At 37.9% G+C, this 24674-nt stretch overlaps 1 protein-coding gene across 1 annotated transcript in view; it reads left to right on the plus strand.

Annotated features, from left to right (window-relative positions):
* The first annotated feature begins 147 nt into the window (after window positions 1–147).
* The window catches only part of UPF2 (UPF2 regulator of nonsense transcripts homolog (yeast)), a 52655-nt gene continuing 28128 nt past the window's right edge, over window positions 148–24674 (plus strand). Inside the window, exons 1-11 of the mRNA XM_017740379.1 lie at window positions 148–526; window positions 4721–5100; window positions 6730–7509; window positions 11327–11487; window positions 12500–12697; window positions 13914–14063; window positions 14966–15069; window positions 15390–15475; window positions 20653–20761; window positions 21950–22063; window positions 23321–23437. Coding sequence (XP_017595868.1) covers window positions 4739–5100; window positions 6730–7509; window positions 11327–11487; window positions 12500–12697; window positions 13914–14063; window positions 14966–15069; window positions 15390–15475; window positions 20653–20761; window positions 21950–22063; window positions 23321–23437 — 2181 coding nt within the window. The 5' untranslated portion in view covers window positions 148–526; window positions 4721–4738. The remainder of the gene's footprint in view (window positions 527–4720; window positions 5101–6729; window positions 7510–11326; window positions 11488–12499; window positions 12698–13913; window positions 14064–14965; window positions 15070–15389; window positions 15476–20652; window positions 20762–21949; window positions 22064–23320; window positions 23438–24674) is intronic.

Raw genomic sequence — 24674 nt, forward strand, 5'->3', positions numbered from 1 at the left:
GGCACAGGGGCCTGGGAGGGGCACGGGGAGGAGGGTTCCGGAGGTGGAGGGGCCGTGGGGCTCGGAGCAGGGAAGGTTCGGGTGGCGGTGCCTGAGGGCACGGGGAGAGGGAGGCCGGGAAAGGACAGGAAGCTGCTGTTCCCGAGCTGCTGGTTCCATCCGGAAAAGGGCCTGGGCTGCGGGAGAGCTGCGAGCGGGGATTGGGGTGGTAGCGAAGGAGTCTTTTTGTATTTAGTGCTTTGTCTATAGGCCTCTGTTTCACGGTGGAAAGCGCGTTCCTGCAAGTCTGGCAGCAAAACATTCTCCCCGAGAGGTACAGAAGCGAAAGTAAAAGTGCCCGGCTGTTCGGCAGGCCGACTAGGCGATGTGTCAGTGACCTGAAGTTTTGTCAGGGGAGGTTTAGGTAGGATATCAGGAACAGGTCCTTCACCCACAGGGTGCTTGGGCACTATAACAGCCTCCCCAGGGACGTGGTCACAGCACCGAGCCTGTCTGAACTCAAGAAGCGTTTGGACAATGCTCTCAGGTACATGGTGTGACTCTTGGGGTGTCCTGTGCAGTGCCAGGAGTTGGGCTTTGATGATCCTTGTGGGTCCCTTCCAAGTCAGGATATTCTGTAATTCTGTGAACGTTCCCTGCCACTGTGTGGGGGACTCCTCTCTCTGTACTCTGTTTTTTTTCTGTGTACTGTGTCTCATCTTCCAAAACCTGTGGCTAAGTTTCTTTTCTCCTCATTGACCTGGGTATTTTTCTTATCCACCTTCCCTCTGCATTAAGAGAACCTTAACTGCATTTCAGTTCTTGAAACTTACAGCCTTCTAGTGGTGTGATAACTAGTGGTGGAGGAGTTTGTTGCTCTTTGAGATTTTTCAGCCAGTCAGAGGTGGGACATCTTGCCTGCATTCTTTATCTGCCATATATCTTTTGAAATTGAGTAGCTGCAAAAGGGACTGCTTATGTGATCCATTTGATTTCTAGTGAAAAATCTCTATATGTCTAGTTTAGTAGAACCGTATTTTTTTCTCTCATACTTGTGTTTGCAAGTTGGGGATTCTGGATCATGTTACTGCAGGCTTTGAGAATAGACAGTTTTTATTGACTTGAGAGGATTGCTTTGAGGGCCAAGGTGTTGATGTTTATTCTTTTACTCTGAATTGTGAGTAGATTTGTGATGCTGAATACCTTATATTACTCTCTTCTTTCCTCAAGAGTAAATACACAGATGGTTTTTTTTAAACGTTACTTCTGTATTTCAAGACTATTTCTTAAGTTTCTGAGCTCAGAGTATCATGAACTTAGTCCCATTCTTTCAAATTCCAAGCTTGTTATGAAAGAAAAGAGTAGAAACTTAAGTACAATAAAAATTGTCTTAACTGCAAATGAGTCAAGGTATGTCAAATATTGAAAAATTAAGATAAATAATTCCCTCTGAAAAAATATTATGTGTCGTGCTGAAACTAAGAAGGAATGTTAAAGCATGTAAGGGTCTCCACAGAAATGGGTTGCCAGGAGTCCAAAGGCATAGGGATGTTTGTCTTGTCTCTGTTTTCTCTGTCCTTCCTTATTTTCAGGTATGAGTGCTGGTTTGTCCTGTCTGTTGGCTTATGGAGTTCATGTCATTATTGTGCCTTTTCATCAGTACATTCATGTAAATGTGAGGTGTTAAATTGAAGTTGTCTTAATCTTTAAGTTTCTCTTAATGTTTCCATACCATCTTCTTGTTTCCTGTGGAAAGGAGACACAGGCGAGCCAGCTGCCTGTTCCTATTTTTCCCTGCTTCCCACAACTTTTGGGAAAGTTGCTTGTGGGACAGTTCTACTCTGCCTGTCACAGAAGCTCTGTGCTGGCTGAGAGCTCAGCCCTTGTGTAGCTCCACACCGGATCAGCCCGTCTGGAGCTCCATGCTGGATCAGCCCGGGTGTAGCTTGGAGGCAGTGGCTGCACCTCCTCCTCCTGCCCGAGGGTGTTTGGTGTCGGCACAAACGAGCTGGCAGAGCCATCGGAAAGGTTTGGGAGATAAGGAGCTGTACACGTAGCAGGTAGTGAGGAGTATTGCAACATACCTGTTCTGGCATACAGAACAAAAACCTATTGTAAAATGAGATTTTTGGGGTTTTTTTGGTCATCAGTGTTCACTGGGAAAAAGTGGATAGTACTGCCTTGTGGTCAAAACCATAATGCGCCCATTTATGCTCCATCCCTTTTCTTTGTATCCCATCTTCTCTGGTTTGCTTTTATACAAGCAAACATCAGATACGTCTTTAAAGCTGAATTCTGAGTTCCTAAATTTAGTAAGAGCTTAAGTACCATCATGATTGTGGTAAATGACCGTGTTGTTAAAAGTTACATGTGTAGCTGGGTATTTTGTTCAGAGTATTGGAATTGTGACATGCTGTTCCAGCATTTCTTTAAACATAGGGAACCTCTTCCCTCTTTGGTTAAGTACGGATTTCATAATAATACTGTTTTAAGATCAGTGGTTTTGGAATTCAGGTAGTTCTGAGATCTTGAGCTCCGAAATCTTACAGCTGTAGACATGCATTAGGGAGCCAAATTTGCTACTGCTTGTTTAAGCAATGCTGATTTGATTTCCATAAATCAGTGTCGGAGATGTTTCTCCATTGGTGCTGTTGCCAGTTGCTGCCAGAGGCCAAGTCCTGAATAGGTTCCCCATTGATAAGTTGTCACTGCACATCTGTGAATACTGATACTGTGAATTTCTGCAAACCATTTTTTCTTCAGAAGCCCTGGACAAGCACCTTAAATATTGTAATACAGAGTTTCATCTGGGTGGGATAAACAGTATATGAATCTCTCATTTTATTGTTTGGGAGATGGCAGAGGGATTGTGCAATGCTTATTAAAAAACATATCTTCTTTATTGTGTAGTCTTATTTATAAACATATTTCAAAATAGTTAATACCAGAAGCACTCTACATTAGATTAAAATGCAAGTGTCTCATTATCCACTCTGAGTAGATGCAGGGCGTTGGTGAATCTAGCATGTTTTCATCATCCAGAGTAAAATGTTAGAAAGGCAAAAGTAGGGGTGGCTATTGGGAATCAAACTGGTGTTACTAATAAAAAAACAGTGATGGCTCATCAGAAGGCATCACATGCAGTGGTGTCCTATCAATCTCACCTATATATGCATTTAACTTGAAGCATGTAAATGTCTGAAAATTACTTATGGTTTTAAGAAATCAATTTAGCCTGAAGTAAATAAAGTCTAGGTGGTTCTAACTGCCTCTTGTGGTCCTGACTGGCCCATCTGACCCTGACATGAGTCAGCAGAATGCCCTTGCATTCTGGGCTGTAGTACCAGGAGTTAACCATAAAGCTGAAGAAGGTGAGTCTTCCCCCTTTGTTCAGTGCTTGCCACCTCCAGATGTGGATTCTCTGTTCCCAAGAAAGGCATTGGCAAACTGAAATAAGTCTATCGGAAGATCACCAAGAACACAGGTAGGCTGGAGGACATGATATCTGAAGAGAAACAGAACTGGGTTCTTGATCTGTAAGAAGAAAGGGGAAAATCTTATTACTGTCTTAAAACAACCTAATGGGAGAGCATAGAGAAGATGAAGCTGGGTTCTTCTCGAAGCTGTGTAGGGACAGGATGGAAAGAAACAAACACAGTATGTGCATGGCAATTTCCAGGTTGGTATTAGGAAAAGCTTTTTTTCAGTGTACCTGGAGGGGACCGTTGCTTCTCTGTTCTTGGAGATACTAAAGCTTAGCCAAGCCTCTGAACTGATTGGATTTGCTTGGAGCAGGGGGCTGAACTAGGTGCTCATCACAGTTTCCTCCTAATCAAAATTGTCCTGTGATTTTACCCTTTTGTGTTCAGTATATGTTACCTTTTTTGTCCTTAGCCAAATGATGCCAAAGCTTAGGGTGCTGGAAACACCAAAGAGGCTAAAGCTCCTACAAAATGTTGGTTCTGTAGAAGGAGAGAGGAATTCTATCCTTCGCCTTTCTGATATTATTTCTGTTTGCTCTGCTGGCAGGGAGGTTTGTGCATACAGCTTAGTCAGCACTGCTTGCTTTTCAGCTGCTTCTTATGCTGAGTGCAGAGATGCTGGGGAAATCTGGGGAGGGGTGAGGAAAGAAGGAAGTGAGTTGATGCCTTTTCACAGTGAGGATAACGGGACATTGGAGCAGGTTGGCCAGAGGGGTTGTGCTGTTGCTTTCCTTGACACTTTCCAAGACTGGAACCTGGAACAGTCTTGCCTGAACTCATTGCTGACCCTGCTTTGAGCAGGAGGTTGAATTACTTGAGGTCCCATCTAACCTGCATTCTCCTATGATCCTAAGTAGTGGTAGTGGAAGGAGATGTGTAGAAAAGTCAGTGAGATGCAAGTGCATGCTGATGTATCAAGCATGTACTTATTTTTAAGTTAGGGGTACTTTGTTTTCATCAGTCTTGAGGTTTTTTTTTTCAGATGGACTTGTTTATGTTCAAGATCTTAGATTCTTTGGGTTGTAGAAACTTCAAGATGCTTTTATTTCACAATTCATGCTGAAGACAGCTTTGCAGAACAACATGCTTATAAAATGATTAGTGTTTACCTGACAGGTCCATTCCTTAGTTCAAGAAAACTTAAACCTTTATTTTGAAGAGTCACGCATTTGTGAGTTAGGTGAATATGGGTGGACTGTGAAAAATGGCTAAAATATCAACAGCAATTTAAAAGTATTTATTCTCCTGTGATTCTGCAGGTTTGCCTGGGTAACACAATGCCAGCTGAGCGCAAAAAGCCAGCAAATATGGAAGAAAAAGAATCTCAGTTAAATAATAAAGAAAAAGAATTTAGTGAAAGGCGACCAGTGAGCACCAGGGAGAAGCCAAAAGAGGATGTCAAGGTTGGCATGAAGAGAGAGACTTTAAAGGTTCCTGAAGATAAAAAGAAAAAAATGGAAGAGGATAAAAGAAAGAAGGAAGACAAGGAGCGGAAGAAAAAAGAAGAGGATAAAGTAAAGGCAGAAGAGGAACAAAAGAAGAAAGAAGAAGAAGAAAAAAAGAAACTCGAAGAAGAGGAGAAAAAGAAACAAGAGGAGGAAGAAAAAAAGAAACAAGAAGAAGAAGCTGCTCAACTGAAGTAAGTTGTCTTTCAAAGGTTTAATTGTGCCAAATGCTGGAGTTCTAGTATCAGGATTGTGGTCAGAGTTACAAAAGATGAACTGTTTTGAGTTACTTTTAGTAAGTTGCATGTACTGTTATCAATTTTATGTGGCTGTCTGATTGTGCTTTATGACTTCTAAGAGGTTTTGTGTTTTCACTTGTAACCTCTGTTACTGTGGTCTCTGTTGTGGGGGTTTGATAGTGTTCTGCATGTGATGATCATGGAGAGCACAGTTATGCTTGAGTAAATGTTGTGATTTAACCCCAGCCAGCATCAGGCCACACAGCCACTCCCTCCCCTCAACAGGATGGGGAAGAGAATCAGAAGAGTAAAAGTGAGAAAACTCAGGGGTTGACAAAAAGACGGTGCAGTGGGTAAAGCAGAAGCTGTGCAGGCAAGCAAACCAAAACAAGGAATTCATGCCCCAGTTCCCCAGCAATCCCCAGAACAGCAGGGCTCCATCAAATGTAACAGTGACTTGGGAAGACAAACACCATCACTCCTGCAATCCCTCCCTTTCCTTCTTCCCCCAGATTTATATGTTTACCATGATGTCATATGATCTGGAGTATCCCTTGGGTCAGTTGGGGTCAGCTGTCCTGGCTGTGTTCCCTCCCCGCTCCTTGTGTACCCCCAGACTCCTTGTTCGTGAGGTGGGGTGAGGAGCAGAAAAGGCCTTAACCTTGTGTAAGCATAGCCCAGTAATAATGAAAACACCCTTGTGTTATCAGCATTGATTCTAGCACAAATCCAAAACACAGCCCCACATAGGATACTCTGAAGAAAATTAACTCTGTCCCAGCCCAAACCAGAACAATAAGAAAGCGCAGGTGCATTTAAGATGAAGTGTTAGTGTCAAAATATTGGGAATACAGATTCTTAACAGGTCTACAGACCATAACAGGAGCAAATCTGCAGTGAGAAATGACTGTCATTTCTGTAATCAATCACAGACAGTTGATACCTGATGGCAAACTCAGAATGTAACCTGGCAGTTTAATATGTGATATTACCAAGACCATGTTTCTTAGTATGTTATCCAAAGGTATTACAGTGTTGAAGGTGGCATCTTTAGACCAATAAAGCTAAGGATTTGGCCATCCTCAGGTCTGAAATATTTCACTTTTAAGATCGAGGCAATGTCATAGCCAAATTCTACCTGGGACAGATATATTTCACCTATTCCAAATTTTCTGTGTAATTTCAATAGCCTGGCAATAAAAGATTTTCCTTTACTGTGGAATATAGTAACCTGTTAAAAGGCTGTTGTCCTCATCTGTAAGAATTTAATCTCCATCTGTAGTAAATGGAGTTTTATGTTTATATTTTTGAAGTCTGTTTGGATTAATATGTTCTGCATAGAAATATTTGAGAAATTTTGTTTTGTAGCAAGTAGTGCTTGCCCTTTGCAGCACAAAAATTAAACAGTTTCTGAAGCAGATGCTTTAGCTTTCTAGGATTAGCTTGGTAAATATTTAAGAAAAGAGTAAGGGGAAACTGTGTTAGAACTGCTGAAGGTTTTCCAACTGTGACTTTTTTTCCTTTGAGCTGATACCCTGAGAGTAAGGCTCTGTAACAAAAATTACTAACTTTTATGTCTCATAGGGAGAAAGAGGAAGCACATCAGCTCCATCAGGAGGCTTGGGAGCGCCATCAGGCAAGAAAAGAGCTCCGCAGCAAAAACCAGAATGCACCGGAGAGTCGTCCCGAGGAAAACTTCTTCAGCAGACTGGACTCCAGTCTGAAGAAGAACACGGCTTTTGTTAAGAAGCTAAAAACCATTACAGAGCAACAAAGGGACTCCTTGTCCCATGACTTTAATAGCCTGAATTTAAGCAAATACATTGCAGAAGCAGTAGCTTCTATTGTGGAGGCCAAACTGAAAATATCAGATGTGAACTGCGCTGTGCACTTGTGTTCCCTCTTTCACCAGCGATATGCTGATTTTGCTCCTTCATTACTGCAGGCCTGGAAAAAACATTTTGAAGCAAGGAAAGAAGAGAAGACTCCCAACATTACCAAGTTAAGAACTGATTTGCGTTTCATTGCAGAATTGACAATAGTTGGGATTTTCACTGACAAGGAAGGTTTGTCTTTAATCTATGAGCAGCTTAAAAATATCATTAATGCTGATCGAGAATCCCACACTCATGTTTCTGTGGTTATCAGCTTTTGTCGGCACTGTGGAGATGACATTGCTGGTTTGGTACCAAGGAAAGTAAAAACTGTTGCAGAGAAGTTTAACTTGAGCTTTCCTCCTAGTGAGATAATTAGCCCAGAGAAGCAACAGCCCTTCCAGAATTTGTTGAAGGAATATTTTACGTCTTTGACCAAACACCTGAAAAGGGACCACAGGGAGCTACAAAATATTGAAAGACAAAACAGGTGACAATTGAATGTTGTTTTTTCCTTATGAATAAAAAACAGTTTATTTATGAAATGGCTAGATTTGTTGCAGTATTTATAAACAAAGTCTGTTAGCAGTGTGTAGAAGATAAGTGTGTTCTGCAATGTTTCTAAAAAAGGTCCTAAATTTGTTCTGAATACTTAAAAAGCAGACACCAAACAGACTCTTTGAATATCTTTTAAAGAAAATGGAGGTTGACCTTTAGCTGTAATTCTCTTTACTCTCTTTGGTGCTGTTTCCTTATCAGCAGGAGAGCAATGCTGCTTTCCCAGCTGGTACTGTCCTTTTCCAGTTGGCATAATCTGATTTCTCCCTTTCCACCCACATGTATCTAACGAAGCATATGCCACAATTGCTTTGGCTTGTTTACATTTTTAGTGTGCCAGCATGAAGGAAAAAATAGGTTAAATTAACAAGGTATCTGTTATACTCCAAGGTGGAAAAATATATATTAAATAAATGTATTAAAATGTTGGAGGGTGTAGACAATTTGATAAAAGTCCTCTTAAATATCTGTATGTAGTACTAATATTGTAGGGTATAAATATGCAGACCTTGAGATCTGAATAATTTTATTTCTGCCATGTTCACGTTGTTTGATAATTGTTGGGTTAAAGCATCCTGAATTCTCATTATTGGAGCCAGCCTAAACCCAAATGCTGGTTTTAAAACATTAATTCTTAATCCCTTCTGGAAGCATTCCAGTCACATAGAAATGACCATATTACTGTGTATAGTCACATATTTCAGCTAAAAGGCTGGACATCCATCCAGAGCCAAATGTATGCTTGGAAGGCATTAAATTTTTATGTTTCCAAAGCAAGGATCCATTGTGCTGATAGGTTTTGTGCTGCAGTCCTATCTGTGCTCAGCCAAGTTTTGAATTTCACAGGATCATAAACTGACTTGAGGTACTGTCATTTCTGCAAGTACCTCACTAGTTTAAAGTGTGTTACTGACTTGGGTGTAATTCTTTCAAAGTGAATGAATATGAACCTTAATACTTTCACAATTATGACTGGTTCTGGGCACATTGGTTCTGTCTGGTGTTTCAATGAGTGGGTGTTACAAAGCCTAATGATATGACAGAAAATAAAGTGAAAAAAGTTTCTGAGAGGTATAAAATATGGTAAGAAACCAAGAAGAAGAAAGAATGTAAGTGATCTGGGAGAGAGAAATATACTTTAATATTTACTTGTATAACTGGATAAAAGTGACTGCACAGAGCCTGAGCAGCCTGGTCTGACCTCATCACTGAGCCTGCTTTGAGTAGATCAGACAAGGGCAGATGAGGGACCTCTTGGAGCACCTCATCATCTGAGTTATCCCTGTGAACTTGGGTGCAAAGCTTTGTTTTGGGGAAGGAATGTGAAGAACTGTGGATTAAGAGAACTCTGTTATTTCTCTCTCTGAACTTCGAGGTGCTTATTTTAACTCCTTAATAAAAGTTGAGGAGTAAGTTTTGTTAAATAAGACATCAAAAAACTTTCCTACCAAATTTTGTTTGTTTACATCATCTGTAACAAATTCTTGGCGTTTGCCCGCTATGGAAGTGTAAAGCATGAGGGAGGGCAAGACAGAAATTCGCTTAGTAAGAAGTTTGAGTACTATAGAAATCTTCCTAAACTGTGGATTTTGGGAAGGTGATTGTGCAGTTGGTTCCTTATTTGCTTTTGAATTTTTTTTTTTTTTAATGTGGGTGGCAGGTTCTTTTGGGTGTTTTTGGTTGGTTGTTTTGTTTTTTTTTTTTTTGTTTTAACAAAACAACCAATTATTCTATTGGTTAAAACAGTTCTCTGTGTATTAAAAATCTGATCCATTTTGCTGTAGTTTTTATTCACACTGTTATTCCAGAATCATTGAAGTGAGTAGGGGAATGAACTGTTCCCTTTAGTGCATCAACTGTGTCATATGTTTAGGTTATGATATTTTGTCAGGTAAATAACTCATCAATTTATCTGTGTCAGGAGAGCGACTGTGAAATGATTCAAGCCTTACAAATTGGTTGAATTAATTGAAAATTACTATGCTAAATTAACAGTACTTTAGTGCTGTGTTACCTGTGGAATCACTTAGGTAAAATTAAAGCAGACTCAAGTGTTGCTGGTTAAGTGGATAATTAGGAAAAGTACCTTGAGTTATGCTGTGACTTTGATATAGACATAACATAAAACCTGGTGGTCATTTGGTTACACAGCTGAGGGCACAACAGAACTTAACAGGCTGTGTCATTGGAAGGTAACAACTTGATTCCCAAATTCTAAAGAGAGTTTTCAAAAATAAGTGTTAGCTATAGAAGAAACTTCTTTTGTCTAAAGATGTGCTGAACTTGCCTCATGGTGCTTTGAAGTGACATCAAGTGAGACAAGTACTGTGTGCTGTACTTGTATTCAGAGGTGAACCATGCTTTTTAAAGTTTGCTTCATTTGCTTTAGCTTCTTTGAATTTGTTAACAGTTGTCTTCTTGGAACTGAAATTGAGAACTGAAAGTCTTGTACTATTGTTACAGCACTTTGCTTTTTTTGGTTTTTTATAATAGCACAAAGCTTCAATGTTCATGTTTATAGAGCTGCTGGTATATTTTAAGTTTAAAATATGTATGCAGTGGACAGTGGTCTCCATGAAAAAGCAATGAATTTGCACTTAATGTGTTTCCTGAATCCACACTGAACTATTGCATTTCACAAATTGTCAGTGGTTATTTAATTTGTTAATTCTTTTTTGCTGTACTTTGCAGGAGCAGGCAATACATGTTAAATAAGTGAGAAATAGAACTTCTGCCAGCATTAGTGCTTTTTGCCCTTTAGCCAGACACCTGTGTCCACTTCTGGTTCTGGGCAGGCATAAGGGATCTTGTTGCTCACCCTGTAAATGTGTACAAAGATGACTTGTTCTGCAGCTAACCTGGAACAAGAAAACTGATATCCCTCAACTGACATTGCCTAAACTATTTCGGAATTCTTATGCCACAAAATGCTTGCATCTTTTGGCAAGACTGTGACCGTATGCCTATTGCATAATGAAAGCCTAATGGTAATGGAATCCTATAGATGATAATGTAAAGATACAACTTGTTTTGGAAATTGTGGCATTTGCACCTTTTTTTCAGACTTCTGATGCTTTCATCTCAGTGCTGGGTGCCTGGTCAGTAGTTCCAGCACTTTCAAGTAGTGATTAGGTTCCTTCAAATGCAAGTTACTTTTGACAACAGACTTCAGTTTTAAAAATTGTTATTTAAAACAAGTATGAACAGTTTTGTAAAAGAAAATAAAGAGCAGCTGAAGAAACAAATGTAACTGCTCATAATTTGGACCAATAGCCTTGAAATAACTTGGTTTATTGGAAAGTCAGTGGGCTGCTTGCAAATTTTTTGACCCTGCTGGTGATAATAGGTCATGTAATCATTTAAGCAATGTGGGAATGGATTGTTACAGGTGCAAAGCAGCTTTCATCCAGCTTTCATCTAAGTTGAATGTTTTATTTTACTATTCAAATATTTTTAGTACTGTTACAGCCTAATTGTGGCAAAGAGTAAGTGGGCCTTTCTCTTTGGACATGGATGCTGGAGCTTCTGTGGCTGTACTGTCTTCAGCGGGATTGAAGTTGGAAATTCAGTGTGGTTTGAAAAAATAATAGTGTCACTTAAATCTTTGCTATTGCAGTCTAAACTAGAATTCTTACAGTTCCCTCAAAGAGGGCAGGTTAGCTTTGCTCAGAGAAATTCATAGTGGTTCAGTATAGCTCAAATATATTTTAAGGAAAAAGGTGGTCTTACTGTAAGTTTGATTTTTGTAGACGCATTCTCCACTCCAAAGGAGAGCTGAGCGAAGATCGACACAAGCAATATGAGGAATTTGCAATGTCGTATCAGAAGCTGTTGGCCAATTCTCAGTCTCTGGCTGATCTTTTGGATGAGAACATGCCTGACCTCCCCCAAGAAAAACCAACACCCGAGGGTAAGCCAGATTCTAAAGCAAGACAACAGAACCCTGGACTTGGCTTGGATGTGGTGGGAAAACTAACGAAACCCTTTTACAACGTGTTCTTTCTGCTGGTTTCATTTCATTCAGCCTTTTTCCCAAAGGATAGCAGCTAATGAATAATACATCTATTTTTTTAAGTTAAAGTAATTATGCCTAATATGTAACCATAACTATTGTATATTCTGTGTAGTTATGGTAGCCTAAGTAATATATCTTTAGATTTGTTTCTGGGAATAGAGTGATAAATGGGAAATTAAAAATGTTTTTAACCTGATCCTTCCCATTTAATATTATGCAGTTTTTAGTATTTAAAAACTGTTAGAGTTTTAAAAACCAATACTGTTAAAAAATATGTTTGAAGTCCATTTTGGGTCATGATGTTATGGGCAGGAACATACTGTTAAGCCAAATAAATCAGTAGGTGTAGCTGTCTGGCCTCCTGAGCAGAAGTGCAGCTTTCAATGCCTTTAAATCTAAACTTTGAGATTTGTTGAGATGTTACTGAAATTGTGAGTATCTTTTGCCTTAAATGATCTTGAACTTAAAAAGCTGTTTTTCTTGAGTGCCTCTAAATTTTAAATTGTTCTTTTTAAACTTTATTCTTAAAACTCAGTGGTGTACAGTTCATCATATTCAAAGTGATTACTTTTAATGCTAATGTTATTAAAGTCTGTTATAACTTTCCTTTCTAATACCGCATAATGTGCTGCTTAGTTTTACTTGATTTGACTTCCTCTCTGATTCTGTCTGCATTTTCAATTAAAATGAAATTTACAATTTTAAGATAATTTCTTGATATGTCTAATACTAAGACTGAATTGTTAAAAACACTTTAAAGTATGCATTGCAGTATTTAAGTGAAAACAGAGGTAGTAATAAATAGTTTAACTCTTTCCTAAAAGGACTCTTAATCTCTAAGGTGCTTCCTCATAGAAGATTGTAAGTTTGTGTAAATAATTTTCTTATGGTTTCACTGTTTTTGCAGAGCATGGACCTGGTATTGATATTTTCACACCAGGAAAGCCTGGAGAATATGACTTGGAGGGGGGTATCTGGGAAGATGAAGATGCTAGAAACTTCTATGAGAATCTCATTGACTTGAAGGCTTTTGTGCCAGCAATTTTGTTTAAAGATAATGAAAAATATTCCCAGAACAAGGATTCCAGCAAAGATGAATCAAGAGGTAGGATGCTTGATCAATATTTTCTTTAACATATCTTGTCCATCAGATAAACAAACTTGATGGAAGTAATGAGTCTCCAATGAAATAATTTGTGGTAATCAGGACAGTACACCAGTTTGGATGAATTTTTAGGGAATAAACTAGATGGGGTAGGGATTATATCTGGTTATTAAGGAAGAGAAAAAGTAAATGCATTTTAATACTGTTAGAATTTTAAATTTCAAGTAATTGGAGGTTAACCAGTGTGAGTAAACACAAACTTTTCTGTGAGAAATGGGAAGTTTTCCCTTTTTTGCAGATGTTAAGTGTTTGGGGTTTTTTTCACTGTTACTTTCTTACTAAGTTATTAATGGTAGGTGACTTTGTCAGCATAAAATTTCACTAGCTTAAAAGACCTGGGTGGTTCCTCACTTCTGACACAGCCCTCAATTCACAACCAGGCATGTGCAGACTTTAGGTACAATGGGATAAAAAGTCACCATCCCTGTCTCAAGGTGTAAGAGAAGACGGATGTTTGGATAATTCTGAAATTTCCCTGTAAAGATCTTTAGATACTGGAGCAGCTTGCCCAGGGAGACTGGAATCTTTGTGTTAATATTTTAAAACAACTGGAGAAATACCTGAGAAATCTGGTATGAATAGTGTTCATCCACTTTGACCAAAAGGTTGAACTGGAGATATCACCGAAGTCCATTCCAGACTAATTTTGTCTGTGATCCTAAATATGTTACTTGTTTGTGAGTCTATATTTCCATATGATGTGTGCACTGTTTAGAAGTTGTCACACTCTGCTTTGAAAAGTTTTAGAATTTTAATAAGGTTATCTGCCTCGAAATTTTTTTTTTTAAATGAAGCATTGTCTGGAAATGGTATTGGAAGGAGGCCTGAAAGAACAGTAAAATTCAGTGTTGGACCAGTGTCATGGTCCGAGAAAAATATTAACTGTTCTTTTCTGAATCTTTATCAGATTCAGATACTATTTTCAAGGAAACTAATAATTTTTATGTGACCTTTTATAATAGCATGTTATTTCTTCAACACCTTCCTCCTGTTCTGCTTTTTCCTTTTTCTCCTTCATCTGTGTAAAAGATTTCCCATTAAGACACTAAAGAGATGCAGGTTTAGCAGCATTAATCTTCCTGTATTCTAATCATGACTGTGTATCTTTAACAATTTATTAGTATTTATTTGGTATTTCTACTAAACTTGTAAACAGATTCAAAAGATGCCAAAGATAATAAGGAAGCAGGTGGGAATGAGGACCTGGAATTGGAGCTGGAGAACCTGGATATTAATGATGATGCACTGGAGTTGGACTGTGGAGATGAGGCAGAAGATCTTACAAAGAAGCTTCTTGATGAGCAAGGTAAAAAGAATTGGTTTTAAGAATTCTTTTTCTTCCTGATTTGTTTTTTGAACTTGATTGTTTTAGTTTGTAGATTGTTGAATGCGTGCATTCAGGGGAATTTATTTATTTATTTATGAAACTAGTTGCTAGAAACTGCTAGGATTGTGATGAATGTTTTTGTAACAAGTCATACAGATACAAGTGAAAATTATTTTAAAGCTGTTTATGTAGTGAAAGTTACTGATTCCTTCACACAGTTTTTAAAAGTAAGCAAATGTAAAGGCAGTTGCCTGAAAAGTGACTACAAAAAGGAATGTAGACTTCAGTGCATAAATTACTTTTCTCATCAAATGTGCTTAGGGTGCTAATAAAATATTTTCTGTTTCTAACTTTCCTTGAAATCTAAGATTCAGCTCTACCTTTTGAATTGGTAAAGACTTTTCTTATGTTATGGCTTTACGTAGCATGATTTAACAATTCTAACCTCTAATTATGTGTGAAGGGCTGCAAATGGCACCTTGGCACCTCTAAAAGTGTAGCTGTGTTCGTTTGACATGGGGAAACAGCGGCACTGTGTTTCTTAAGAATTTTTCTTAAGAATTCAAAGGTTTCTTTTCGTGGTACCAAATAGTGGGAAAAGCAAAATCTGGTGTTAAGTGCCAAATTCGTAGAGGAGAGTCTGGAAAATTTCTGAAGCATGCCACAGGTTTTGCAATTAGAAGATAACAGTAGGGGTATTGATCTGGTGAGATCTTCATAGCTGATGTCAGGAAATCAGAATTTTATATTCGTGTTTATAATAATGGGGGTGAATACTTAACAACTAAACATTACAAATGCACTGTTTGGGAAATATCTTCATAAATGATTATATCGTATAGCTTAAAGATGTGTGCTGCTTGTTTATTTCTCTCTGTTAGAACAAGAGGATGAAGAAGCCAGTACTGGATCTCATTTAAAACTCATAGTAGATGCTTTTCTTCAGCAGCTTCCAAATTGTGTCAACAGAGACCTCATAGACAAGGTACAGTCATAATTTTAGTTTTTTCCATCTTAAAAGCCATAAAGCAAGATCAGATAGATAAGAAATAAGCATTTTACGCTTTGGAGTCTGGCAGTAGCTGAATTAATTTTTAATCAGTCTGTATTCCTCTCAGTGGACATGTTTTCTAACTATGTCAGTTCCAGCCAAAACTGAAGATTTTTCTTTATGGTTATTTTTAAAGCAGCTGCATGTGATAGAAATAGCTCTATAAAAGCCATGTTTAAAAACCATTTTCTGTTGCTTTAATTAAAATCCACTCTATTAAAGGGGAAGTACTGCATTAACTTTCCTCTTTATAGGCAGCAATGGATTTTTGCATGAATATGAATACGAAAGCCAACAGAAGAAAACTGGTACGAGCACTTTTCATAGTTCCTAGACAAAGGTAAGAATGGAAGGGGAGCAAGCTGGATCCACCCATTTGTTATTTAATTTAGCATCTGCATGTATTTTTTAAAACCAGTGTGTATTCCAAGTTGCTTTTGTTTATTCCTGATGTGCACTTCTGGAGTGGCTTATACTGAAGCACCAAAGAAATATTTAGGATCAATGATCCACACCACAATATTTTGCCAAAAACTATGGTTTTTAATAAGGAATTTCTTTTTTTTCCGGTACTTGGTGTTTATAGCAGATCTCTCTTCATTACTTTTTTTTAACTGTGAAAACAACAGCAAAACCTACCTGATACCAAAAAGGGAGGATTTATTTAATTCAGGACAAGTTTCACTTTTTTTGTGTTAGAGCCTGTGGACAGTTAGAGCACAGTGTAGTTTGGAAGGAGGAACCTCTTTGAAAATCAATTATTCTCTTCGCATAATCTGCTAAATTGGGCTAGATGACAATGCTCCTGAGGAACTCATAAATGTGCACAGTAAAAGGAGGTCCTTTCAGACAGAACAGCATGATGGCTTGTAAATTCAGCAGTGTGATTTCATGGATGGCATGAAAGCAAAAGTTACATTCCTGATGTATTGCACTATCAAAAAATTAGTATCTCAGACCAGGCAGTACTATGAACACAGTTAAGAAACTCCTAGAAATGTGTATAGTCTCCACACTGCCATTGATTTATTGTCTTCCCAGTGGTAATTCCATTGCCCTACAGATCTGTATTAAAAGTAATAGTCTTAAAAATACTAACTTTTCTCACAGAAATCAACAGAGCACGATAGATAGTGGGGTTGCCTTGAGGAGCTGCTACTTTTGTGACGTTTCTGGTCTCCAGTAGTTGGAACTAACGCTGAAGTGAATGGCTCAGCTGATCTTCTCACTGTTGATCCTTAATTATAAATATGAATTATTCCTAATATTAAGAAGTATTAACATTTGATGTACAATTCTTTTTTAATTCCTTTTCCTGCTGTCTGCTCTGGGACCTGCTTGACTAACGAATACTTAAGCTACCTTGATTCTTTTAAGATCTTAAGTTCAGTTGTGTTTATCTGCCTGCATTGGTGACCCCATCTCTGGGCGACTCAGCTGGAGAATCAGGATGTTGACTGAGCTGCTTGTTCTGAACACAAGCAGTTGGAATGTAAATACCAGCTGAATTGCCCATAGATGCAGACAACTTGAAAGGGCAACCTATCCCAATATTTAAGTAAACTGTATTGCTGCAGTTGGTAAAAGAGCAGTTCTGCTGTGTGTCTTCAAATCAACATTTAAAATCCTTTCTGATGTAGAAAATTCTATATATTCTATAACACACTGCTCCAAGGCTTTGTGTACTGTGCATTAGCGATGATTTTGCTCTGCCTATCTCTGCACTGAGCCATAATGATACGGCTTTACCTTCCATTATTGTTGTTCCATGCTTGTTTTTCCTAATCCAGGAATTTTTGCAATATCTCTCCAGGATACTGTAGGAGAAGAAAGCTTGTTATGGTTATGTTTCTGAGGAGGGTTTTTTGTGAAAGCTTCAGAGGAACAATGTCCTTGAGGTTGGAGATAAGGCAGTATGTTTTCCAAAAGCATTTCGTTTCCAAGCGTATCAACTAATGCTGTCTATGTTTAGCTGCTTTCTTTGCAGCCATAATGAGGTATTTCAATAACAGAATAAGTTCTGTTTCTTCTCCTGAGATCAGTTTTGGGAAATGTGCAGGCATGACAGTTTTACCAAGAAAGTGTAAAACTGGTTTTGTGTTTGAAGAGTAACACAGACACTGTGAAATCAAGGTCATTATGTAGTGTTGCCAGGGAGCTTTATTGCTACCACTAGGGTTGGATAGATTGGGACAAATTAGGATTCTTCAAGACAGAAAACTTAATTTGACAAAAAAGGCCATTTCTTCCTCAACTCACTGTAGATCAGTGTTAGAATGCATCTTTACCCTGCTCTGTTGAATACAGATGAATGGATCACATTTACATTTTCAGCTGTGATTTGAACCTCCAACCCAATAGAACAGAAGGCCTTTTAAAAAGATTCTTCAATGCCAGTATGAGTGGCTTTCGCATTTGCATTGGAGGATTGGTTTAAAACTAAATATTAGCCTTTTAATCCAGAACTGTAGACAGTGATTTAACCCATACTGCTCACAGCTTTAGGACTTTCGTGTGGTTCTTGCTGTCTAACTGCATTATCTTCCTGTACACACAGTTATTTAGTTTTGCAATTCTGTAACTTTTTTTTTTTTACTTCACCATGAGAAGTCTGAAGTCTTTTCTTAGGCTTTAAATTCTAAACAATTCTAGACAAATGTTAAGCAGTATATAGGGGCTGTTGTGGCTTCTGGTATGTTTTGATGTTGCCATCTATGGTGATCTGTGAAGTTGCAAGTTTACAAGCAGTAAGAGATCAGTTGTTCACATAGAAGTTTTTAGTGTTATTATTGGTTCATAACTCAGGAGTTAGCTGCTTCTTAAATGTTAAATAGCTGTGCACATTTTAACTCAGAAGCTGCAAGCCTCCTGTGTATTTACTGTCAGCTTTTCATCCTGAGACTTCTCTGCAGCAAGGTCCTTTTTGTTCAGTTGAACTTGACTTATCAGTGTTTCAGTGGCCTGTTTCAGTTGAGGATAAATTGAGGGATGTGCTTGAGATCAAGGAGTTTTATGTCCTGGCAAAGAAATAAAAGACAAAAGTGCTTCCCTGGTAACATTCCAATTCCACAGCATCCTTCTCTTCCCACTGAGCAATGTGGGTGGCACTTGGTACCTGTTCAGGCCCTGTGAAGGCACTGCTTTTATCCATTATGATTACGCTTGGGAGGCAAGAGTCCTGGCTCCATTGCTCCATTCTTTAAGCTGTCTTTCTTGTAGAATCACAGAAATTAGGAAATGCGCAAAATGCCCCCTTCACTCTTCCTGGGCATAAAATTCTGGATGCATCCATTTTGGAGAGATAGCAATTAGGACTTGGAGAAAAGTTTTTGTGTGGGTTGATTTATGATTGGCTTTTTTTGGGGTTTTTTTAAATAAATTGACATCTGAAATGGTAGAAAAAATATATGCTCTTAGATCTTCTACAGATGTGCAGCTCATGTGACCCTGAGATCCAGAGCTGATTAGGCTTCAGTCCATGGTATGTAGTCTAAGTGGCAGTGATCAGAAGTGGTGCTTTTTATTGTGGTGGTGTATATTCAGGGTGCTTAACATGGACTTCAGAGTGACTGACTCATCCCTGATGCCAGATCTTGCTTCATAATGCAAAAGAGCAGGAAGAGAAAGCAATACTGTGGGGTTTGTGGGGGTTTAGTTAAGTTCTTCCCCCCTTCTCAAGAGAAATAAATGCTTCTGGGGGAAACAAAGTACTGGACGTACCAGTAGATGGTGCCACTGATACTGGAATGTCTCCACTGCTGAACATGAATTTTTGTCTCCCCTGAGAGGGAACTAACTCAATCTCTGACTGCCAATTTCAGCGTAATTAACCCAAGGCTTTTCCTTATTATATTTCATCTATTTAGAAATACCCAGTCTTAGTATGCTTCCCCATGAAGAAACCTTTTGTGTCCTGTAAGAGAATAACAACAGTGTACTCTAAGACTTTAATTTTCCCCCAGGTATGCTCAGTTTACAGAGATGAAATTATTAGCTCTCAGCAGGCAGGTACTTGTTGAGACCAGAATAAAGCTTTCTGGTATTTGTCTTAAAAGAGTTGCCATACAGAAATCCCCTCAGTTAAATACACCCTCTTAGTTCAGCCACAGTCCTTTCTTAGTTTAGCTTTTGTGGGTGTGTGTGAAGTAGTGATAATTTCACTTCCCTCAAAGTTAATGGCTAAATGCTTAATAACATGGTAGTAATTTGCTGTGGGTAGTGAGCCTTGACTGTGTGTTCCAACAAGCTTGAAAAATGTAAATACTGCTTCAGTTATTGATTAACAAAAGAGATAAAAACTGTTAAATAGGTAACTGAGATACCCACAATGTTTCACCAGGAGTCTTGTGTGTTATCAGGAGGCTGCCTAGTTGTGTTTTTTGGGGGGAGTATATTCTGATGCTTCTAATCCACAATTTAAATACATAATTGTCTCTTTTTCTGTAAGTAGGTATTAAATGTCTTGGAAATGGGCTCCAGTGACATAGAAGCAGAAAGAAGAAAGGAGGCAGTTGTGGATGCTTTGTTTTGGGGTTTTCATCTTGATGCTTTATGCCAGGACAAGCTCTGTGTATCAACCGTGCTTTTGGATTTTTTTTGTCAGCATTTTTTGTCTTTTCCTTTCCTGAGCAGTAGGGAAAACCTTAATCCTTCATAAACTCAAGATACATTTTCCCTTACAGGCAATTTCTCAGTAGAAGCGTGTAAATTTAGGATGTTTCTCTCCGCTTAAAAACTTTGGCTTGTTCTAGAGTTCATCTGTTTACTGCATTAACTTAACATTCTGAAAATAAACCGAAAATACTTCCTTCAGCTTGTTAAATGATATTATGAGGCCTCAGAGTGCAGTTGGTTTCTCTGCATTTAAAACTGATATATACACAGCTGGTTTGCATAAATGTGCAAAGGAAATGGGTGTGAAGGCATGTAATTAAGGAAAGAGAAAATGAACTAAGGAAATTCTATAGCAAACTTGGAAATATTACCGTTTGTGGGAGTACTAGCAGAGTTTTGGGGAAAAGGGTGGCCACATCACCTCTGCTCATCTTTGTTTTATGTAATAACTACTACATTCATTTAGAAGTTTCCCACCTTAAAAGTAAAGATATACTCTACCTCCCTGGTTATGTCTGCTGCTTTTCAGAAAAAATATTAATACATTGCAATAACCCATGGCCTTGTCTGTAAGAACCTTTTTCTGCATGTTGAGATGGATCTGAATTTTCTTTCTGTTTGGTAATTTATTGAAGGTCAAATTCTGTAGTTGGTGGTATTTAGCATTTTACCTATGGCAGTAGTTAAAAAGGAAATTAACTATGAAGTATTCCAACAGGATATGGTTTTTTACTTTCTTGTATTATTTTTAAATTATATTGCTGTCTGAAGTGGGCCAAAAAAATTGCATGTGTATAGTTCTATCAGTATATTGATTCTTTTCACAATTAAAATGGTACCCATATTTGTACACATAAATACATTTTTGTCTATAAATTGTCTATTTTATCCTCTCCTTTGTAGATTGGATTTGCTACCATTTTATGCAAGACTGGTTGCCACATTGCATCCCTGTATGTCTGATGTAGCAGAGGATCTCTGTTCCATGCTGAAAGGGGATTTCAGATTCCATGTATGTTCTGGTGGTTTAGATTTTACATTCAGGTTAACCAATCTCATAAGTTATCCTTTGGGGGAAAAAAACCCTTTTTTTATTGTGTAGATAATACTTTGAAAATTCAGTGAATATTTTTCTGTCAGGTCAGCAGTTCTAGAAAAAATAAGTTTTTGTAATTATAAGTCTTTGAAAAAGAGAAGTTTTTGCAACTTTCCATATATGCTTGTGTATTTATATAAATGAACTGTACAACAGTTACAACAGAAGTTACAAAAACTAGAAACTGTGTTCCATCTGCGTTAAGAGTTTTCTATAATTTAATAACTTGCTTTTAAAACGAGACCTGACCTGTTTCAACATTTCCCACTAGAAGGCTACTATTGTAGTGATTGCTATTGTCATACAGTATTTAAGTCAAATTAGATTTTACAATTTTCATCCATAGAAATTTTCCACACAGATGTATTTTTCAGTGTTGTTTCCTTTACTTTTTTTTAAGTGTTGTAATCAAACTTGTTATGGTCCACAGCAGTGATTCCTTCACCATTTTCTGAGTTCTATGGCACAGGTTTCAATTTTTTTTCTAATATTGACATTAAAAATGTGTATAGTTTGCTCAGACTTACTTGAATCTTAACTATGTAAAGTTAACTTTCTCAGAAAAACCTCTTTCTGTTGGGGAAATACAATTTTCTATTTTGTGGATTATGTTTGGACATAGATATATATTTGTGTTTCATCCTAAATTTATGCTGAATGTCAGTAATTTTAAAAGAAAAATTCTGCACATTACTAAATCTGACTTGAAAAGCCATCCGTGTTTAATATTTCCTTGAGGACAGTGCAAGTGGCCCTATTCCCATAGAGAGTTCTTACTGATTCTGAAAATACAGAATCTAAAGTACTTTATCGCTACTTCACTGTGGCAAAGGAGGAGGGTCTATGGCTGTAGATACGTTACAGGAATTAACTGTTTTGGGGAGTGGGGATATGGGGAAGAGAATTCAAAGTGTTCTGAAGAAACAAGATTATAGGGAGAGTTTTAGGAAACCCAGTGAGAAGTAAAGGTGGAGCTTGAGGAACCAAACTGATAGCAAGCACTACTGAATTCCCAAGTGTATTTTGTGCATGTTCAGATCAAAGTAATTTAGAAGAAGTGGGTGTTTTTGAGGGCCTACAATCAATTTTTTGGTTGTTTTTTAGGTAAGAAAAAAGGACCAGATCAACATTGAAACAAAGAATAAAACTGTGAGATTTATTGGTGAGCTTACCAAGTTTAAGATGTTCTCCAAAAACGATACTCTCCACTGTTTAAAGGTTGGTGTTGTGGTAGTCCTGTACTCCTGTGTATGATAATGTGTCCCCATACTATTCCCCTTCACTTACCTGCTGCTGATGTTGTCTGAATTCATTACATGGGATGTTTTAAACCCTGGTGTCTGTGGCTACTGTTTATAAGGAGACTTCTGTAGCTGCTATAGAAGTTAAAATGTTTTACCTCTTCTAATGGGAGGGATATATTAAAATAAACTTCTACATTTGGATGTAACCAAACTGCTAATCCTTTTATTGGTTAATATGGCAGACGTTGATACTTACTAATCTGCTGTACATTGCAAAAGTTTCATTTTCTTGATTTCAATGAATGTTTTTGTGGAGAAAATAACAGTAAGGGAGAGGGACTGGAGGCAAAAAGCATTTCAGTGATGCAAGGAGAGGCTTTCATGCCGTTTTAGCAGGTGCTTTTGTTTGTTGAGGGACAAAACATCTTTGGAAAGTGTTAATCTCTAGGCACATCATTTCACTTTGCCTGCATGATAAACATTCAAACTTTGTTGTCAAGTTGCCAATTAAAAATAGGTTTTAAAAAATAAAAGTGCCTTTAATAAAGGGTGCTTGAGACTCGCAGCTTAAGATCACTTTCTGTGTGAAAAGTTTCTGTTTATTGACTTGTTAGATATCAAAGCTGAATTCCTAAAAAAATCATAATCACTCACAATTTCACTTCTCTTGTGTATAAAAAGCTGTAAAATGCAAAGCTGTATTATAGTTATTGCTTAACTTAAAACAGTGCAGTTGGGTGTGCTCTGAGGTTACTGTGCCCTTGTGCAGTTTTATTGGGTAGTTTAGGTGGGGTTTTTATGCCAGTCTTTCAAAGCATCCTGTTTTTCTGAAGCCTGAATTTGGGGTCCATAGACTGTTCTTACAAGAATTTAAAAATGGCATTAATCTTTTGAATGTTCATAGAATGGTTTGGGCTGGTTAGGACCTTAAAGATACCTGGTTGCAACCCCCTGCCTTGGGCAGGGACACCTTCCTCCTAGACCTGGTTGCTCAGAGCTCCATCCAATCTGGCCTTGAACACTTCCAGGGACGGGGCATCCACAATTTCTTTGGGCAATCTGTGCCAGGGCCTCACCAATCCTAACATCTGATCAGTGAAATCCATTTTCATTTATTCTGTAAAGAATTTAGAACATCATCATACTGTCCAGTCTGGTAGATATTGTTTAATGTTTTCTGCAGCTGAAAAAGATGTTTAACAAGCTGTGCTTTTATTTAAATACATACCAGATGCTTCTGTCAGACTTCTCTCATCACCATATTGAAATGGCGTGTACCTTGCTGGAAACCTGTGGAAGATTCCTCTTCAGATCACCAGAATCTCACTTAAGAACTAGTGTTCTTTTGGTAAGAGAAAACTCGTTGTCTTATGGGGAGGATGTCATGTCCTGACTTAAAGCAATTACTTCTTTTTGAAACTATTCTCAAGAACTCCAGTTGACCTAAAAATCTCTTCATGACTTGAAAGAAAATGTAAAAAAAGGAATTAAATTTCTGAAGTAAAAAGCTCTTGCTTTTGAACTGCAAGAACTAGTAATTCAGAGAGAGGGGAAAACCCAGAGGATGAGGTTGAAAGAATACTGTAGCTGTACCTGAACATGCCTGAAATACTGTTTGAGGGGAAAAATAATAGTGAGTGGAGCCAGACATGATTTCAACTGGAGGTGAAGATGTTTGTGCAAGAGGTGGTTCCTATGCCCTGTATAATGATCTAAGGTTCTAAATGTGAAGAAAAAGTTTATGATAAAGACACTAAGAGAAGCAGTTTTAGAAATAGAGATTGGGAATTAAAGTAAGATTAGAATTGGGATCTGTAAGTCTGGGGAAGTACTGGCAAAGACTTAAAAGTAACAGGAACTGAATAATGTATTTACTGACTTGAGAGACAATCCTAAAACTGTGTCCAAGGTAAGAGACGGAGTCAGACATAGTTGAAGAAGACCTTCAAAGATAGATAGATTCACTTTCTCTTAAACCAGTAGTGTCTCTTCTCGTGCTATAGTTAATGGAGCAGCAGTTGCATACCTGGGTATATTGCTGTACAATTTCTTTTCCACAAAATACTGTTTTTCTCTGAACCTCTTTGAGTGTCAGAACATCTGTTGAGGTGGTACAATCATGAGAGGAAAGAGATGGGCAAATTAACTGCCAGTTCCTTGGCTCTTGCTTTTTGTAGTAGTGTACTTTGTATCTTGAAAGGTTTGAGTCTCAATTTTCTAAAGGTTTGCCAGCTGATATGTTGTATTGTGAAATACATTCCTTTCCATAACCAAGTATTTTTCCCCTAAAAACACTGTTCCATTATCTTTAAAAGACATTTTACTCATTGCTATTACTTTTTGGTAGTTAATAGAAATTTTAGAAATAAGGAAAAATTAAATGCTTTTACCAGAGCTGTTTTTGTAACCGACTGCTTTTAGTGTTATGCACTACAAAAATGCTTATTGTTAGCTGGATTTCTGGAATCTGCTGGATGAATGCTAAACATGGCTTAACTGTGAAGTGTAAGACAAACCAAACACTGTTTGAATTACTGAGGCTTAAAGCCTCACAAGGTTTTGGATAAATAGACTTTTCTTATGCA

Source organism: Corvus brachyrhynchos, unplaced genomic scaffold (assembly GCF_000691975.1).
Source record: "Corvus brachyrhynchos isolate BGI_N302 unplaced genomic scaffold, ASM69197v1 scaffold307, whole genome shotgun sequence".
Classification (NCBI taxonomy): Eukaryota; Metazoa; Chordata; class Aves; order Passeriformes; family Corvidae; genus Corvus; species Corvus brachyrhynchos.